Genomic DNA, 20,751 nt, shown 5'->3' on the forward strand with positions numbered 1-20,751 from the left:
GCCGGGCTCGCCCGCAGCCCGGGGTACCCCGCTCGCCCGCAGCGCGGCCGCAGCCGCCGAGAACAGCGGGGAACGCAACTTACAGCATCCTGGAAAGAGCGGGGGCTTGGGGTTTGTTCTGCTGAGGAGAAACTAGGAAAGAAAAGATAAATGTCAGGCTGAGTTCGTAATTTTTCCTTTATCCCGTCGTACAGTAGAAAGCGTGGTTTTTACGACAGGAAAAAGGAAAAATAAGAAGAAGATAAAAAGGAAATAGTGCGGTAAGAGGCAGATACCGAAAACGAGAAATACTGCTTTAACACGCTCTTTGACATCCGAAACAAATTCATTTATCTTGAGTAAACACAAGGTTGGAGAGATTTGCAAACCTCCACGACACATTTTCTTGAGTCAGTGATGTGCCTCGCACGTGGAAGCGCCCCTGCAATAGTTTCAGGTGCCGGCAGTACGCTCTTTGGAAGTCCTGCCTCGCATCTGAACATCCACTTCGATATTAAACAGCTTAGAAGCACTGAACAATTAAACTGAAGTTTGTTGTTGTGTTTGGTTGTTTTTGTTGTTTTTTTTTTAATAAACTGAGTCATTTGGCAGTTCATCGGTTGCTTGAAAATCTCTCCCGGTAGCGGCTGGTCGAATTTTATCTTCATTGAGAGACGATTTTGCAAACTTGCGTGTCAGCTGTCAGGGCTTGTTTCTGAAAAGCAAAACCCACTTAAATATTGCCCCCGCCCCCAATTTTGTCCATAAAATTGTTTTCTTCTCTGTCGTCGACGGTCTCTGGGTACCACAGCAGCAAGGGCAGCACGGCAGGAACGAGTGGACGGAATAAACGAGTAGGTGTCGGGTAGAGGAAGGGAAGCTCAAACACAGTACATCGGATCGCGCCATCGGATGTTGCAGATATTTGATTTGCGCCGACCCAGGGGATGGGGGTCCGGCCCCGGGCTGGCGGGGCTGGCGGGGCGCGGCGGGATGCTCCGCTGCCGGCCGGGAGTGCAGCCGCATCGCCCGGCCTCTCCCCCTGCGGCTGCCCCGGCCGATCCCCGGCACCGATTGATGCCTGGAAACGGCCTTTTGTTTTCAGGATCTCAGCCCGGAGCTTCACCCACCTTATTTGTTATTTTAACAGGTGGTTTGGAAACGCAGATTAAAGCGTTAATTCCGCGCCCGAGGCGCTCTGGACCGCAGCCTCTCCCCGCAGGCGGCTCCGTGACTCCTTCCACGGGGCAGGCAGTCGTTACAAGGAGGCAACCTGCCAGCGGACACCCACGACAGCCCCCGCGCAGGACCTGGCCCGGCTCTATCCCTCTTCGCCGCGCCGCCGGCGGTGGAGCCGCCGCTTCCCAGTCAGCGGCTAACGGCCGGCTGGGGAATGGGGGGGGGGGGGGCGGCACGGGCAAGAGGAGCGTTTGGCTTTGATGTATTTTCTTTATTTTCTCCCCAGGTGCGGGCAGGCATCCCTTGGGTTTGCGGGCCCGCGCAGGTACCCGTCGGGGCCGAGCCGCCGTGCCCCGGCTGCGCGGGGGGAGCATCCCTCGGGGCCCGTGTCCCCAGTTCCGCCCCTCGGACACCCCTCGGACACCCAGCAGTAGCGCCAAGAGGCAGCGAACCTCTCTTGCGCCCTTCTCCAGCCTTCAGACCTGGAAAACTCAAACTGGGGGACCCAAACTGGGGGATCCCGGCCCTTGTGAGGACGGTCCCTTGCACCACCGCCGGGGCAGCGGGCAGCGGCCCGCGCACGGAGCATTCCGAAGGGCTGGAGCCCCTCTGCATACCCTCGCCGGGGCGAGCGGGGCTGCGGCCCCTCTGGACCCGGCCGGCGGCTCACGGGGCTGCTCCGGGGGACGCCGGGCGGGACCCGACGAGCCGGCACCTTCCTCCTTTCCCGTTCAACGCCGCCATCAGCCCCTCCGCAGGGGCCACAGTCTTATTGCTGCTACCGGCTCCCACCCTCCCTGCTTCTTCCCTCGACGTGCCCCCGAGCGCTGCTCGCCCCCGGCGACGGGCCCTGGACGGCGGCTGCAGGCTGGGGCACCGGCACCCAGCCCGGCCACAGCAGCGGGGAGCGGGGGCAGGGAGAGGGGGGCAAACGGCAGTACGGCATCCCCCGGGATTACATCCTTTCCCTCTGGCTCTCAGGGATCCTTTGGGACCGGTGCTAGGGCATGGGTGGCGAGATTTTATTTTAGCTGCACAAGCGTCTCTCCATGGGGCAGAGCCAGGGTCCTTCCCTCACCTCTCAGTTCAGCACCCGCAGGTCTGTAGGTGCTGGGAACACCTAAACGTAGGAAAAGCCTCTTTCTCCCCGTTAAATGTGCTCTTGGGCTGGGGGAAGGAAGCTCTTTCAGGAGGGATGAAGGTCGTGGAGCCCAGGGATCCAGCAGTCGATCCTTTGCGTAAAGCAGGGCCCTTTTGCCCCCACCAGCCTGCACCCCCAGCAGTTAGGGTGCCACGCTGCCCTCCGCCCTGTCCAGAGGGTGAATTTGCTGCCTTATCCCTTGCAGCAGAAACAGCCCCCTTGCCCTCCTCCAGCCAGGCTTGGCATTTCCCTGGCACAGACCCTAGGCTTGACAGTTTTGCTCTTGTTAAAGTCCCTGTCATCTGAAAAATGGGAAGTTTCCTTCATACCTTTGTGGGGGCACTGGCAAGATTCAGTGACAGCTTAGAGGAGATGGAGCCCCCCCTGCCCTGGCAAGAGGACACAGAGCTACAAACACAGCCATAGGCAGGCCTTTCCAATGGCTCAGCAGCAATGCCCACCCACCCCCACCCCTCCCCAACCCATCCACTGAACTTTGCAAGGAAACAGAAGGTTTTTTTCCCAGGAGAGAACACCACCCTGCTTTGCACATCTCAGTGTGTGAGGGGAGGGTTCAGCCCTCCAAATCACTTCCCTCCTGCCTTCTCCCATCCCCATCCCTGTAGCTGGGATGTCCTGGTGTCTTCCAATCCTTATACTTCTTGTTCCACATTTGCCTAGGCCAAGCCTGCGAGAGCTCAGATGCTGTTTGGAGGGGAGGAGGCAGGCTTTACTCCCTAGACCCCTGTGGCTTTTCCTGTGGAGCCCACGGGAAAGGATTAACAGGGAAGGGTGGTACCTGCTGTGGCTGCCCATTGCTTGGACATCTGTATCCCAAGTCCCTGTCAGAGTTCTCCCAGGAAGGGCCCACAGCAGAAAATCTCTTGGAGACCTTCATTTCCTTCCCTACTAGGAAGGGCAGCTCCCTCCTTTCCTTCCCCAGTGGATTGTGAGTGACTAGGATGAAAGGAGGAATTGGGCTAATTCTCCCCCACTTTACCTGTCAAAATCCACAACCCTTCCCAGCCCTTCCCACTACTGAGATGTATTGAGATGCTTCACTGCCTGGAGCTGTGCCTGGCTCTGGGAGGAACCCTCTGGCAGTGCTGGGTGTGCTTCTGGTGATTTCCATGCCCAGCAGTTAAGCTACCTTGGGCCACCTCACCCAGTGCATGAGAAACTTGGATAAAAGCCCGTGCTGGGTGTTTATAAGCATTGTAAGCACACAAGTGTGCTGGAACTTAAAAGAAGCTGGGAAGAAAAAATAAGGTTGTGATGGGAGCATGGTTTGTGACTCAGGCGATCATCCACCATGGTAATTTCTTACTGCAAACACCTCTGCTCTTACAGGTGAGGAAGGATGCTGCAGGTGTGCTAACAGCACAGAGCTGTAGAGACTTCCAGCCATCTGAGACACAGCAGTTTCCTGGGAACTGCTGCTGCTCACACTGCTTGGCTCAGGCACCTCTTCGTTCTTTGCATTTAACATTCACAAAGACAGAGGAAAGAAAAGGGCTTGGAAGGGCATGGCGTTTCCTCACGGCCATCACAGATGACTGCCTCACTGATACTTAGTTCATATGAAGTCACTGTATGTGGATTCAACCAACCCTACTGCACACAAAATGCACCCCACAAAACACCTTCTCACAAGGGGTGATGAACCAGAACTCTCTTGTAAAAGAGGCAAAAATACAAAAACATTACAGGAAAAGAAGGGACTAAGGGAATTGCCAGTGTAAGAGGGAATTGTTAAGGTGCCGCTCCCAGAAAAGCCTGGGTAACTGCTCAAGCACAGAGAAATCAAACTCGAATGCCAGTCCTTGCCAGTCTCACATAAGGGAAAATTTCATCCTGATCTCAGCTCTGGTGAGTTTGCAGGTACCAAGGCACTACATGAAATGCATCAGTCATGGTTGTTCTTGGTGTTATCCGTGCCTTTAAGTGCTCATTCCTAAATATATCCAAAGGAATACAGTAGAGGAAAAGAGAGCTTGATCAGGAGCAAGCTAACCTCCACCTGCTCTATTAGGCAAACTGGTATTTTTTTACCAAGCATCAACAGGTTAAGAAATAAAAAGCGTATCAGTGCAGGCTTTAGAGAACTGTATTTAGATTTACAAACAACATTGTAACTGGATCAACAGGCTATAATTAGAATTTAATAATCCAAGTGGAGGAGTAATACGCCCGCTGCTTGAAAAATTGGAGCCTTTCTTTTGCAGTTCTGAACATTCAGCTCTGCAGATTGGACTCCAACTTGCTTGACACAATTACTGTCCTAGTGAGGCAAACATGTTACAAATAAGAACAATAAGATCAACAATAGTCTAAGTCTAATACTATAAACAAAGGGAATAATCAGAACACCTCCTGCCCCAGCACAATCTGCATAACTGGGACAACCAATTAGTGTGGTTATGGGGGAAAAATATGCAAGAAAATGCTATATTTTATGGACTTTTGAAAAGACCTTAAGGCTGGCAAATCTGTTACAGGCAATCCCATCAGATGCATTAATGACTATTAGATTCAGTCTGCATTTATTTCTAAAGTCTGCCTAAGCCAGGTGTGACAGAACTGATGAAGGAGAAAAAAAAAAGGACCTGGGTAAACCAGATTCCCCTCCTATTACATTCAAGTACTTAGTATGAGGTGTGTGATCAAACAAAAGGTTAATCCAAGGGATTCAACACAGGGATTAAACACACATGTGCAGAAATGGACACAGTCCCTGGGCTGTGCTGGTATCACAAGTGCCTCTGGGAGGATGTGGGCACAAAGCAGACCCCTGGCAAAGCTCCTGCTGTGGACTGAATGTTGCAGCTCAGACCAGTTTCCAGTCCTAGATATTAAAAGGAGATTTCACCTCTCAGTTTTCTTGCTAAATGCATGTTGAAAGGGATTACCCACCCAGCTTGAGGCAGGACCTCTTTCCAGCCATTGGCCAAGCTGGAAGAAGGCAGACAGAGGCCAACAGAGATGATGTGGTGCTGCCACCTGTGACATTGGTGGTTTCCTGAGTGCATCTGGGATCTCTTTTAAATGAAGAAAATAGCGGCTCAGGGGAGAGGCAGTAAAATTAGCTCTGATCCCTGGGCGAGGCAGGGGGGCTACAGAAAAGAAAATTCTGCTTAGGAAAAGTTTTCCTCCTCCATAGCGAATGAGGAATTCTGCCACAATGATGGATACATTTTCCCATTTTACTTAGAACAGGCTGTGAATCCTATTTTAAAACTCATGCCAAAATCTGAAGAGCAGTTCTGGAAGTATTGCATCTGTCTGAACATAAACCATAAGCTATTAGCTTTCTTTTCCTGTGGCTTTATTTCCACAGGACAGGAATAATCTGGAACAGAATCTGGCCTGGATAGAAGGTGATTGGCAGGGATACCCCAAGTCAAAAACTCAGTTGAGGGGAAGAGATCAGCTGATCTTTAATGAAACCCTTGACAGAAAGTATATATTCTCCAGTCTATTTTAAAACTGTAGTTTGATTTCTTTACATGTGTTGACACATATTTGGCATCTTGAAGTGCTCGGAGTTTGCTATGAAAGTAATGACACTGGGAAGTATTTAAAGAGACTTCAAGGTGAGAGTCTATGTGTAGGCTACTAGCCAGGAGTGACCAACCCAGACATGGCATGAAGATGAATGTCAGACATTGGTAGGGCTCTGAGCCCTAAGTGTGTCAGGAACACCCATACTGTCTCCGGGTACCGGTACATGCCCTCAGCTTGCTGAGCTAGATGAAGATGTGTGAAAATCAACCCATGTGAAGAAACCCAATTCCCTGTTGAGGGTGTCTCTAAAGAAATCCAGGTGTGCTGCTTACCCCAGCAAGTACCTGGGACATCCTACAGTTTTGAAACTGTCGTGGGAGCTGTTGTTGTACTTGGGAGTGTGAGAGTATGAGGGGACCAGCTGAGTCTGTTTAGCTCCTGCCTCCCAGGGCAGGCAGGATTGTACCATTTCTCACCTGTCTTTTGGGATACAGCTGTGGTGCGATTTAGCTACCTTGTAGTGGAGATCCCTTAGTGCTCATCATTGTTGCACGTGCAGAGCTGAAACCTTCCCTCTCAAAGACATTCCAGCTTTCACTGTTGGGGTACCCAGGCAAGATACACTGTAGCAGTGTGTTACAGCAGCTGCCAGTTCCTTTCCCTGATGAAACAGAAGCAGGAGAAGCAGAGAGGCTCTCCATCACTGGTGCTAATGCAGGGCTGCACAGCTTTGCGTGACAGGGAGGCAGCTTGGGGGAACGTCTTGTGCGACAGCAGGGAAAGCTGACGAGGAGGATGTGAGAGCAGAGGCTCTTAAGCGAGGCAAGGGGCAGCAGAGCTTGTAGGCTCTCATGGTGTCTCCATCCTGCTTTCATCTCGTACTGGCCTAGAGATCAGACAGGAATGAGTGAGATCCAGGTGAGATTAATGTTATCCTGGATTTATTATTATTATTATTATTATTATTATTATTACTATTATTATTATTATTAATGGTTAAAGTGACACTCCTCAGACTAGCCGGATGGCTGCAGGCTGGCTAGGGGGAGACTCAGCGAGTATTTGCCATAGTTACACTTGCATAGTTACACTTGCAAAACTCTGGAGATTTCCTTTCTTGCTCTCCCTCCCTCGCCTGCAAAACCAGGGGCTGCTCTTTCGGTGTTGGTTACCAACAAGAGCTCTTAAAACAGGAGCGCAGATGCGCAGGAGAGCAGCAGCGAGGCACATCGGGGCATCGGGCACGGCGCCCCCGCGGAGCCGGTCCCCTCCGGGCCGCCCCCCGCTGCAGCGCACGGGGCCCGCCCGCCAGGAGCCTCAGCCGTTAACCCGTGCGGCAACGCGTAGCGGGAGGTTACGGGTGTGTTTGTGCGTATTCGGTGCCGGGAATTCAGAGGCAAATTCCTGGGAGCCCCCTGCTAATATTCCTGCTGCTGCGTTTGCAGACTGGCTTTCCAAGTGAGGGCTTTACCCGAAGCCACGGCCGCGGAACGGGTGTCCCCGCCCCGCGGAGAGGCCGCCCCCCGCCCGGCCGCTGCTCGGAGCCGGGGGCCGGTGCTGCCCACCTCCCGGCGGGTCCTCGCACCGGGCCCGTTCCCGGCCGCGGGCTTCGAGCCCCCTCTGGCGGCAGCTCGCCGCCGTGCCGCCCCGCCGCCCCGCCGCCCCCGGCTCCCTGCAGCCTCTGCCCCGGCGCGCGCGCCGCTTCCCTTGCAGGAATCTCTCCTGGAAACCAGTCTAGGAGGTGGATACACAGCCAGCCCCGACCTGAAGGCAGTTTGCCCCGGCAGATGCCTCCTCTCCACGAACTCCTGTTAATTTCAAGGGCTTGGAATGATTCCCTCGTCACAGCGGTGCCGTCTGTGGCTCAGAAAGTCCATGGGCTGCAAATTGCTTGAAGCTAAAAGACCACCCTGGGAAACCATTGCTCCACACCTGCCCTGTCCTCGTACCCCTCCCTGAGCAGCTGCTGGTGGAAGCAGAGGGGGAGATGTCGGGCTCGGTGGGTGCTGCCCCTGCCCTGGTGTAGCTGTTCGACCGCATTGGGCAGGGCCGTCAGCGCTGGCAGATGTGCTGGTTGGGAACCACTTTGCCATGGGGTGCTGCGAACAGGTACCTGTTGCCAGGGGGCATCGCTTCACAGAGGTTTTATTGGCTGTGAATCCAGTGCTCTGGCTACACCACAATTCACCCCTTCTGGGATGCAGCACAACTATTTGCAGAGATGTGCTGCAACCTGAGCAAAGTGCATCTTAAATTGGTTTTCTTCAGGAAGCTACAGGCTTCCTTTAAAGCAGGTGGATGTGCACTGCAATCTCAGTGGCTCACCTTCCTACATGTCCTATCCTTACAACTCCCCACAAGGCCACGTTACACTTAACTGTTCATAAGAACCTGCTTTCTGTTGCTCGCAATATGGAAGGTAACCAGATTTTGCTGCACAGAAACGTTCCCCAGCACAGCAGGGCCATACAACTGATGTTCTTAGCTGGGTCAGTGCTTGCTTGTATGAATAACCTGGGTATATGTCACGGAGCACATGTGCTCAGCTGCATGTGTGCATGTCCCAGACTTGCTTTGGGAAAGAGTTTGGCTGTGAATGGTTTGTTGTTGCACAAAAATTCAGGTTTCCTGTTCCTGACTGACCTCTTTTCTGAGGGCCACTTGGTGGTGACCACAGCCTCCACCTGATCTGCCTGGACCTTCCTTCAGGGGTGTCTTACGTTGGAGGGAGGAATTGCATGGTCCCAGGAAAAGAAGGTGGCCAGAGGCATCCATCCCCAAGGAGAAGCAGACTGTTTTTTCTAGAAGCACGCTCATAGCTTGAGCGTTCAGACTGAAATTCTCCGTGTCATACATTTGCTGCGGAGCTTGCTTTTGATAAATAGACCTAAAGGTAAAATAAATATTGCATCGATGTTCACTAAGTGAACTGTACCCTTTTTGTGTACTGATTGAGGCCACAGTCCTGATGAAGATATACGATGACTTCATGTATGCTGAAGACATTAACTCCATGCAAATGCATAAGGGCATGTGTACAGGTTACAGTCTTAACATAGCTTTTATACTTTTGAGTACGCAGCCATCTTAAACATATCTTTGAAACAGACTATAATTCTGCCCTGGGCTGGGTTGTATGTGTTGCAGGTTTCTCCCACAAGACAGCAGCAGGTTCTGGGACAGGGAAAGCAAGAGAGAAGCAGAGAAGGAGACAGGAGTATGGTTTGAGTGATGAGTTTACTGCTAGGATATCTACAATGGCTTATTAAAGGAAAAAAGCTAATTCTGCTTTCATATCCATTAAAATGGGTTACATGGGTTTAAATGAAAGCAGTTTGACCAAATTCTGCTACAAATCAGCTATATAAAAGCATTAAGTTGAATGCTTAATTGGTATAAATGGCATATTTCTGCTATTAGTGTTGGTCTGCAAACAACCTCAGTCTCAAATTAATGAACAAAAATTATGATCATTTCAGAAGGGTGGAAAAGGTCCAAAACTACAAAGGGCACTTGCCAAGATAATTTACTTTTGTCTACGTAAACATCTGACCGCAAGGAAGGAGGGAGGTTCTCTGTACTGCTGGAACGAACCTTCAGGAAGGAGGGTCTCTGTGTCCTTCGGCAACCCTCGTCTGCATTTGGAAACAAGGCTCAGTTACACCTAGAGCCTCATCCAGCCTGCAACGTCGTGCAGGTTATAGCAAATCCCTCATTCAATTTGGATATATGTTTAGAACGCTGACCTGTAGCAAACCCTGGCAGGTCTCTAGTTCCTATGCAAGGCAGCTGGTAGAAGAATCACTAAATGCAAATAAATCAGTTATTCGCCTGAGAGGAGTATTCAGAGAACCACATCATCAGGTAACACACCAGAAATTGCTGTGTGCCATTTGAGCACTTAGGAGAGGATCTAGTCTCCTCTGGATGAGAGAGGGTTTTGAGCAGTCTGGGTACTAGCAGCTCAGAGGTCGGGTTTGCTGTGTTGTCGCAGCTTGGATTGAACAGTAGGATCCAGGGTCCAGGCTCTAGCATCAGGGAGCGAGCAGCCTGGGGGGAGGGCTATGGAAGAAGATCTTCTCCATCCATCCAGATGCAGTATGAAATTCAGGTGGAGCAGCCACACACCTGATGTGCTCTGCTTGGTTAGGGAAATGAGAGCAGGGGAGAGGAGGCACACACCCGTGATGGTGCTCAGTGCTGCTGTGGTGGGTGCCCAGCACGGGCTGGCCTTTTTTGACTGTTGCTGTGAGCCCACACCCGGGCCATGCCATGAGTTCCCTCCATGGGCAGAGGCATGCAGGGACAGGGGTGATCCTGCCCTCTGGGTGGGGCAGGCTGATCACAGTCCCTGGTACCCGGGGTACCACCAGCCTCAACGTATTCAGAGATGCTTCTCTGCCTTCAAGGTTTGTTAGCAAGTGAGAGTAAGCTAAGGGCTGGTAAGAGACACCACCTACAGCTGGGTGGGTGATGGAAGTATGAATTTATGGGTAAAATAAGGGGAAACTGCTGTTTGGGTCAAACCACTTTTTACATGACACATATATGCAAACAAAAGAATAGATGTCTGGCAGTCCTGTCCCCCATGGTCACTGGTCCTGCCCCAGTACCTGGTGCCACCTGATGCTGCCCAACAGTGGTCCTGGTGCATGGAGCCAGCACTGTCCCCCTGCCTCACCTGTGAAAGGAGGGCCCAGGCCATGCAGAGCTAAGGGTGAGGGCACAGAGCCCCCTTCTATGCTTTTGGACTCTGAAAGTGGGTTGTGATGCTCCCTCCTTATGTTTCCCACTTCTGCGCAGCCATCCCAGCTGCAAGTGCCCCATCACAAATGCTTGCAGCTGCAGGAGGCATGTTCAGAAAAAAAAATACAGATCCTTCTTGTTTGGCCTCAGATTTCAGGCTTCCTGCTGGAGTCTCTCTGACCTTTCCAACCTGGCTTCTTGCTGGAGTTTTAAAAAACAACTCATATAATGCTGCAGGCTTTGCAGCCACTGTGCTGTGGAAGGTTTGATCTAATGTCTGATTAATTTCTTAGATATGGCTGTTTTCTAATAGTTGTATCTGAACAAGAAACATAACATACCATGGTGCTAGAATACATAGAATTATAGAAGAATTTAGGTTGGCAAGGCTCCCTGGAGGTCTCTAGTCCTAACTGCAAAGATAGATCAGGCTTTTCATGGCTCTATCCAGCTGAACATTAAAAGTGTCAAAGAAATGAGATTTTACAGCATCTCTGGGCCCCTATTCTGGTCTGTAACCACTGACCTTGTGATTTATTTTTTTTCCCTCTTGTATCTGATTTTTTTTTCCTTGCCATTGCCTATTGTCCTTCTCCTGTGCACCTCTGGGAAAAGTTTGACTCTATCTTCTCTGTGATCCTCTTCAAATGGTTAAAGGCAGCAATTAGTTAACACATAAAACTTTCCTCTGCACTACCCACCCTGGTTTCTTCAGGGAGTCTCATTTGTTATATGCTCCGGACACCTAAACATCTTAGCAGACCTCCACTGGATTCTCTCCAGGTTGTTGATAAGGTATTTCATCTATCTCAATTCAATGAGGTGTAACAAGCAAGGCAATTGTAATAAAATTTAGGGTTTTTTCTATGTAGTGTTCCTAAAGACTAGCCCATGGTTCAACTGATACATTTTGGTACATGCACCATGCTAAATTGATTTGCTCATCAACCGGTGAAGCACATGAAGATTAGCTAGAAAATCTGAGTAAGAAATGTATCTGACCCTAAAACACAGCATTAGCTGCAGGTGTTTATAGAAAAAGAGATGGAAGAGGCAGAAATACTGCCAAATAAGATCCAAGAAAATCTTTGCAGAGGGTTCTCCCTCTCCAGAGCACAAGTAGAGAGATGCTGGCTCTGAGGCAGCGTGAATGGTCTCTTTCTCAAGAACTATTTGCTTAGATGGAAAAAATTAATTTAAATATCAGCATTTTAAACTAAACACTTCAGTAAAAAAGCAAGGCTCACAGCTCTCCACCTTTTCCTCTGTGTGACACCCAGCAAGGAGCTAGGCTTTGGGAGACAAGCAGCTGTGGCTTTCCGCAGCCCCACACCAGGAGCAGTGGGACTGGGGAATGCAGTTCCCATGTGTGCCCCACTGAGGGGTAACCAGTGCAGTGGTCTTGGTGCCAAAAAGTATGAAAGCTTTAGTTTGGAGGCATCTTGCCCATACGACAGCAATATGTTATTCAGGGGACCCTAGTCTGACAGTTTCCTGAAGAAGTTATGCCGTGTTTCCAAGCTTTGCATGCAGCTGAGACCCATGACATGTTGAAATGAAAGGATGAGCTTTGGGAGCTTGCTGTGTGCTGTGCCTCTGAGCTATTTAATGAGTGGTTAATTGGCCAGACAAGCTGATCTGCAGGTGTAATGTGGTGAGGGTCTGTTTTGGGGCAAGCATTTCAGCTGCTAGGGTTGTGCTATTCGGTGTTGTGAGCAAATATCTTTTCTCTCAGGGTCTTCTGGGCGCCAGCAGCTCTCTGGAAGGGAAGGAGCTGAGTGGGGGAAAGGATCCCTTTGACCTTTCCTTAAGGATACAGTGATCCAGGGAGAACATACTCAGTTCTGCGTACTACCAAAATTCAGTGTATTATCTGTGTGCCTCCACAGGGAAAGGTATTCTATCATCTGGGAGAAAGTCCTGGCATACAGACCGAGAAATCCTGGCGGGCACAATGTAATACCCAACAGCTAAAGTGAGACGATGCCATTGTACTGTTGGGTAGAGATAAGCAGCTGAGCAATAACCTCTTGAAGAGTGCATAAGAGGGCAGCATGAGAATGGCTACCATTGCAGTTCTCCTCTCATCAGCAGTTAGCCTGAATGAATGAGGAAAAGGCAGCAGTGTCCACAAAGCAGCCTGCCAAGAGCCTGCCTGGCTCCATGCTGAGGACTGCTGACAGCTCTGTTGGAGGGGAGGCAGGGGGGAGCACTTTTTTCCAGACAAGCTCCTAGACTTGGACATACCCTTTGGGTGAAACGTGGCTGTTGTGTTTCATACCTCCTTCCCACATGTAGCATGAGGAGGGCAGTGCTGGAGCAAAGGTGTAGAGTGCTGTAAGGTTCAGGAGGCTGTGCTTCTGCTCCCAACCAGCATTGCCAACATGCATTACTGCATGGGGACATGCAGTCACCTCCAGTCCTGCCTCCTCCCTCCTCCGTGTGTGCAGGACCTTCAGGGTTCATCTGAAATCTCCGGTACAGCATCTATACAAATATTTCTCTCAACTGATCAACCTTTCTTTTCTGGTATGTTTCTCAGGTCTTTTAGTTCAGATAAAAGATTAATCCCCCAGTTTCCAGTCCAAGCTTGCACTAGCTAATGCTCTACGCCAAAGCCCCATCTCAGAATATGACACAACCAGCTGGCTTTGGCTGCCTGGCAAGATTCAAGCAATAACTCTCCCTGAATTTATATTCGTCCTGCAGTAGAGCTACTCCATCCATTTATCTCAAGTTCCCAAGTGACTGTGGAGAAGGGCAGTGCCATTTAGACAGCTTTTTGCTCCAGCCTGAGCGTCAGGCAGCAGTAACAAGTGCTGCTGGCCATGGGCAGCCTAGGTGCCAGGCAGTCTTGGGAAGGGCTCGCAGTCCCGGGGTGCAATGTCGTCTTTGTGAATCTGCCAGGTTCATTACTCAAGGGGCATGTAGCCCAGATGATTCATTACTCAAGGGGCATGTAGCCCAGATGACTCATTCAGAAGTACTACAAGATTTTTCCTTTTTTTTATTTTTTCAGAGGTGTGGAAGAAGAGACTTCATTCCACAGCCAATTTTTATAAGAAATTCCTCAGTAAAGATGGGCAATTTTGCGTGCATTCCTTTCAAACCCAAAACATTTTGCAGAAAGCACTTTCATAATGCAGTCTTACTCATCAGCCCAGGCAGGATCACATCACCAAGGACTTGTGGTTTAAACTAATTAAACATGTGAAGTTACACTTGACGGTCTAGAGCTTGAAAGAGTGTTCCCCACTAAGGTGGCAAAACGTTGTTTACTGAATCACTAAAAAGCACTTAAGAGCTATTCCCATGACTGCTAAAAACATTTACAGGCCCGGCATTACAAAGGGTAAGCTAATTAATGGTTTATTAGCTTGAAATGGGTGGAACATGGTTTGAAAACTTCATGTATGCCTGCTCAGAGCTGAAGGAAATGAGCAGAACTGAAAGAAACCTGAAGACAAGTGTCAACTCGATGATGTGCCAGGGCACACCCATCTGTAAAAGTATCTTCCACCCCTCTGTCTAATGAGTGGTAGGATAATGGAGTTCAAAATGTTGTAAGAGTACTTCACACAAAAGAGGAAGAGGCATTACTTACAGTGTCATTAGGAAAATTGGGATGAAAATAAGTGATGGAAAATTTAGCCTGATGTTCAAGAAACTCTGAGCCACTGACATTAATCCATGTCCAGTCCGATTGCCAGTGACGGGAAGCAGAAAGAGCCGTGTCTGATTGTTGGCATCCTACAGACTCCTGCCTGCGGTTTATAAAGTGCCGTGGATGGCTGAGGGCAGAAAATACTGTAAGCAGTGTACTTTGGGTATTAATCATGCTTAATGACCTCAGAGATGCTCCAAAATACAGGTTTGACTTCAACGTTATCAGTAATATTTGGCCAATACCACAGCCTGCAAAGGATGACTGCTTATCTGTGTTCTGTTTAAATGAATATGTATATGACATTGACAATAAGATCAATAGATGTTTTTTTCATTAGTATTTCACATGCTGAGAATTGAGAGGGTCTGTGCTGTTCACGGAGAGTCTCAGATGCATGCTGGTAGATATTTAGAGCTAAAAGCTTGTTCTTGTATTTGAGGTTTTAGATTCCCCTCTTTTAAACTGCTTGTATACACATGATGCCACCTTAATAATAATAAAGAATAAATATAATTTATTTAAAAGGACAAAGTAGATGTGTCATCTTGAATCTAACGGGTTTTTGCCAATTCAAATAGTGTAAAATTGCTCAGTTGACATGAATCATGATGCTTAGCTTTTATGCAGCATATAATCTTACATGCGCTAATGTTAATTAAATTCCAAAGAAGCAGTTTTCCGATCTCTCTACAGGGAGCTTGTTTGCCTTAAAATGAAACTACTGGGCTGAGATAGTCTCCACTATACTGGCATTACGTTCACTACATTAACTCAGTAAAGACTTTGGCATAAGACATGTAGCTGAACCTCAGTAATCCCCTTTGCTTATCTGGAAACCCAGGGCTCCCGTGCCGCCCTGTCTCATTTGCAGCGGGGTCTTACCCTGGTGACTCCCCACGATATTAACCTTTCCGTTTGTTGTAACACCCTGAAGCATTATCACATCATTCAAATGAGTCACGCAAATAAATGAGCAACGCAGGCAGCGCTGGGGGGTGAGGGTGACGGCCGTTGTTTGCAGAGCCTTCCCCGCGCCGACCAAGGGTTGTGGCGCTGCATCTGTCAGCGTTTGATTTCACTTCTCCGTAAAGGACCTTTAGAAAGGGGCTGGAAGAGTGGTGTCTGTCCAGAAGCAGCTTCCCCTCCCAGTCCCAGATGTATTCTCACTCAGCACACGGCTCAGATAGCAGAAAGAGCAGATGGAGGGAGAAGCGCCAGCCGCAGAGCTTTGCTGTGCTGAAAACCCCGAGCTTTGCAGCAACCAGACCTGCCGCCCATGCTCGCATCCCAGCTCCGGGGTGCAGTGGCACACAAAGCTCTGGGAGCAAGAAGATGCTGAGGTTATGAGTTCCCTAAGGAGGAAGGGGTGGTATTTCCCCCATTTGGGCTGTTGCCTGAAGGGGCAGCTCGGCTCCTTCTAGACTATTGCTGGTTGCTCAGGCTTGGGGAAGGGGTGAAAGGAAGAGAGGAGAGTTAAGTCTCTCTACCCAGGCAATGATTTGGGGCTGGGGGAGAGGGAATAAAGATATGGCTGGTTAGTTTGTGAGTGAGCAAAGGCTGGTGCTGCTGTTTAGTCACTGGATGAAAAATCCTCCCATCAAAGGTGTTTTCTGGCTGTGTTACTTCACACATCCTAAAAAAACCCTGGTAGGAACAGAGACTAATACCCAAGCCTTTGCTGGTCCTGGGGCATATGAAGTGTGTTTGCCTCCCATAAATTAAATGATGGGACCACTTGCCTGGCTTTGATGTGAACAAAGAATGAAATAGGAAATGTTCCTATTCAAGGTGAGAGTCCTGGACATCTCTGAATCCACTTAGCATTATGTGCAGTGTCAGGATGCTAGTCCTGAGTGCTCTCAAATATTCCCAGAGGTTACAAGCTCAAGCACTTGACTTAAGCGAAAGCTGAGACTTTTAAGAATGGATACAAAGGAAACTAAGCCTTCCCCTGGGGTATCCGATAGGCTCTACACAGCCAATTAGTGCATCTCTCTCTCCATCCTAGCAGTGTGAGGTGTAAGGGGACAGTGGGAAGAACAAGAGGTATCAGGGGAATTCACACTCCAGGGGAACAGGATTGGGGTCAGGAGGAGAAAAATAATTGCAGGGTGCCTGGGAAGCACACGTCGCTCATCGGGAGGGAGGTATATGCTCTGCACAAATGTCATGTGTCTGTGTTGGGGCTGGGCTTGGGCCAGCACTGCTTCTGGGCCCCACTGGGCTCAAATCCCCCAAGGACAGGTCTCAGGAGGCTGAGGGATGGGTGGGATAGGGCTGAGCACGGTGGGTGGGAGGCAAAACGAGTCCTCTGAAAGTGCTCAAGTCCTTCCTTGCCAAGTGGGGTGTCTTTATGCCTGGAGATCAAATCTACTGTTTATACAGCCTTGAGATGGCTTTCTTAATACAACTACTGCTGCTACTTTTTTTTTTGTTGTTTTGGGGTGTTTTTTTTTTTTCGCTTGGGGTTGATATCACATTTATATAGAAACGCTCATTTTCTTGGGGAGCTTAGGTATATTAGTGCATTCTGGAACTATTTCTGGGGGTGTATGCTAAAGGAATGTAACAAATCCTTCATGAACCTTGCTAACATTCAATCTTGAACTTAATGTTTTTAATCCTCATTGTCACACAGTACTGCCAGGCTTATCTTAGTCCTTTATCAAAATCCTTTATCAAAAAATATTCCCCTCAGAATCAATGCTGGATGCAAATAAAAGCAAACAATGTAGTCTGTAGCCTTTTTTTTTTTTTTTTTTTATGAGGCACTTGCCATCTTTCAAGTCACTTTGGTTCTGTTCAAAAAGGGAGGAGGCATTACGCTATTGAATATTTGTCAGTACAGAATGCTGAATTCAATGCAGTTTCAGAGAAGGGAGGTAAACGCAGCAGGTCTTTGACAGCGTGGTAGATGATGTGATGCAGGAAGAGTTTTACTGATTATGGAAAAACATCTTACTGCCCAGTGACCACCTTGGTTGAAACTCTGTAATCCAGGAACATCAGATAAAGTAGAAATTTTAACATATGAATATTAGCACTGGAATAATTAAACCTTGCAGCTGTGGTCACAAACTTTCCTTTCAAGCAGCACCTTCAGAGCACTCACATTTGCCCTACTCAAAGAAATGGAAGTTAGGAAAAATGCAAGTTTGCTGTCCATTAATGTGAATAGGAAATGCGTACTGCAAAAATCACTTTCAATATGAGTACCAGTAACTCAATTTGGAATAACTTGTGGTTAGTGGCATTTGCTTTTAAGCAACTGAGTTCAAATATTTAATACAGCAATAGTGGAAAATGGTTTACAATTTACAAATAATGTAAAAATCATTTCTGGATATATTTTTATTAAATTTTCTCATTGTCACAAGCTCAGAGCCTGATGCTGCAAATGGCTGAGAAGCTCCTGGGAACTGCTAAATACTTTGCAGTCCTGCCATGTATAGGAGGAGGCTGAGAAAATGTTAAAGCACTTTGGAGGAGAGAGGTTTGTATCTGAGATGTAGATGAAAATATCCGCGGTACAAATTGTGTCAGCATTATACCGGGCAGTTAAAACCTTTTTTAGAAGAACATAAATGTGAGTATATTGCTTCGGACATAGGGCCTATTTGGCCCAATACCCTGTTTCACTTTTCCGGCTCCAAACTATTTTCAGTGCAGGGGGTTATTGAACCCTGTGTGGTTTGTAGTCAGTATTAATGACTGTTTCTCTGAACATCTCTCCATCCTCTTCTTTAATGTTAGTAAACCCAACATCCTTTGGCAGAGAATTTTCCTGCTATGTGAGAAACCATCTTGTTATATTTGTTTGAAGCAGGTTTCTACTTGCTTCATTTGATGGTCCCCAGTTCTTGTCCCAGAAGAGACTCTAAACACTTGAACCCTCACCTGCTCTCTCCAGGCCATCCATCAGTTTGAAGACTGCTGCTACATACTCCCTCAGTTCTTGTTTTTATTCCCTTGGCCAAGGACACTAATCAATCATTCCTTGTCTGAAAGCTGTCCATACCTTCAGTCACCCTTCTTGCTCTTTGAAATCTTCCCGGTTTGAATATGTGCTGAGAGCAGGGTACCAGAACCACATTGGCTCCTCCAGGTATGTGCAAACATGCATTTATGCAGTACTATATAGGTGTCCAATATTTTAGTCTCTATTTTTAACTCCTAATTCCCAACATACGCTTTGCCTTTTTACCACAATCAGTTGTTGGGCTGAGGTGTTTGTGGTACTGTATGTTGTACCCCCAGACCTTGCTGCTGAGTGATGATGGTCAGCCCAGAGCCCCTTACTTTGTATGCGAAGTTCAGATTGTTTATCCTGTTGTACATGTATCTACATTGCTTTTAGCTGCCATTCCATTGCTAGGCATCCCCAGGTCCTCCTACAATCCCAATCTGCCCTCAGTCTCACTACTCTGAACAACTTTATGTCATCATCAAACATTGCCATTGCCCTGTTTACTTTCTTTCCAGGTCATGTATGACCATGTGGAACAGCAGAGCTCCAGCGCACACCCACATGTAACTCCACCAGCAATCTCACTCTGCCTTCTATTTCTGCCTTCCATTCCTCTCTATTAACCATTAATTTTGTCCTGTGAAGACTTTGCCTCATATGCCATAGCTGTTTAATTCTCTCAGAGACATTTGGAAAGGGACTTTCATAAGACTTCTTTAGAAATCCAAGTAAACTCTATAAATTTAGGTAATGTTGGTACCCACTCTCCACAGAACTCCCCAAGAGAAGCCAGCGTTATGCTTCCAGCATGGGGCACCCCACTGCCTACAGCCACTTTGCTCTTCCAACTGCCCCTTTGACTTCTCTGTGTGCCTTGCTCCACTGGTAAGGACACCAAACATAAGTACGTTACCTCTAAGTACAACCTCTCAGGAAGTTCGGTTGCTTTTGATTAATTATGAACATCAGCAGTTTTCAATGCTGTGTTTCAGGTCAATGGGGGAAAAAAACCCCACCACCAGAGATTGATTGCACTAAGGGGATTTACAAATCTTTTGTCAAAAAGCAAGACTGAGCCAATGAGTCAGATAACCAGAAAAGTAGCAAGCACAGAGGCTTATTTTTGTCTTAGCCCTGAAAGCCTCTTTTCTACAGTGGAAGCTTCTATATGATGATGATGAGCCTATAATATCTTGTGATCCAATTTGATTAGAGTTTGACCTAGAAGAAATCACTGTAACCATGTAGGATATCTTTGCAGTATGGACATGTTTCTTGTCTACAGCTCAGTAGGTCTAGGCTGCATAAGACTGTTACAATTTTTCATGAAAGACCCCTAGAGATGAAATATTTAACACCTCTTTCTGTGAAGTCCAACTCCCCTTACTACCACTATTAACACTGTAAAGGGCAGCAATACTGCTCATTGCTCTAAGTGTTTTAGAGCAACAGATGAAAAGAAAGGTTTTATTTTAAAAGTTGGATGTAGTTTGCAAAGATGGCTAACTTTGAACTGAATCCTTACTTACTAAGGTCAGTGGGAATTTCAATTAATAGGAAGATTTTAATCAAGTGAGAACTGGGCTGAACTTTATTTACTCTTTTTTGAGAGAAATCCTTTAAAATTCAAAAGCCCCCCCCTCCCCCCCCCCCCCCCAAGATTGCATGGTATATATAGAGAGATTCTTTAAGCCATTTGAAGGGGAAATTAATTGTTGTACAGTCTGCCCAGAGGCAACAACAATTAGAGACAACCTCTTCTTTTAAATAATTTTAAATTTCTCTGTTCATTTCAGGGTCAAATCTTTAAAGAAATCCATCCCTTACAGTGTGCATTTTCCCTCCTGGGAGCTGGAAATGTTTCTGCTGTATAAATGGGAAACTGTAGTTCAGAACAAGAAACTTTAGACAAGGGTTGGCTCCAGTAGAAACCCACAGAAGCTGGTAATCTGTGCGCATTACGGCGCTGGCTGATCAATAGTAATTCAGGGACAGAGTGGCATATTGTCAACTGCGAAGTATTTCAAGGGTTGATTAGTTGTGCTCCTTTTCCATTGGGAATGTAGTGCAAGCTTCATTTATAAAGACATGTGATCTGAAAGCCTGAGGCAGAGCAACCCTTGTTTTCACAGGAGAAGCTTTTCTAGGATGCAAAAGCTTTTACATCCTCATCCTCATTTCTAAAAGCTGTGTCTTCTCCACAAAATTAAAAAAAAAAGAAAAAAAAAGAGTAAGCTTAGGATGGCATCAACATCACAGCCTCTGCGAGGTAAAAGGGCATGTAAAAAAATATTTTGGGCAGTATTTCCTCATGCCTGCTTCATTCTGTCTCTTGTCATCTATGCTTTTCTTGGGGCTTTCATGTTTTCCCACATTGAAGGTAACCGGAAGGTCAATTCAAGTGAAGAATATAGAAAATTTCTGCAGAATCTGTGGTACATCTCCAGAAATTTATCAGGTATGTACTGGAATTTCCAAATGACTTAACTGTACAGAGAGTTACTCATTCTTTTGCTTTTTGAATGAGACTTTTGAAGGCATTCTTCAAAATACTGACAGCTGAACCTG

The 20,751-nt window shown here is 47.7% G+C and overlaps 1 protein-coding gene across 1 annotated transcript in view; it reads left to right on the top strand.

The window, feature by feature from the left end:
- The first annotated feature begins 9,478 nt into the window (after positions 1-9,478).
- The window catches only part of KCNK18 (potassium two pore domain channel subfamily K member 18), a 28,749-nt gene continuing 17,476 nt past the window's right edge, over positions 9,479-20,751 (top strand). The window contains exon 1 of the mRNA XM_080403275.1: positions 9,479-20,641. Within this exon, the coding sequence (XP_080259401.1) occupies positions 20,425-20,641 (217 nt within the window). The 5' untranslated portion in view covers positions 9,479-20,424. The remainder of the gene's footprint in view (positions 20,642-20,751) is intronic.

This window comes from Falco punctatus, assembly GCF_963210335.1.
Source record: "Falco punctatus genome assembly, chromosome: 9".
NCBI lineage: Eukaryota > Metazoa > Chordata > Aves > Falconiformes > Falconidae > Falco > Falco punctatus.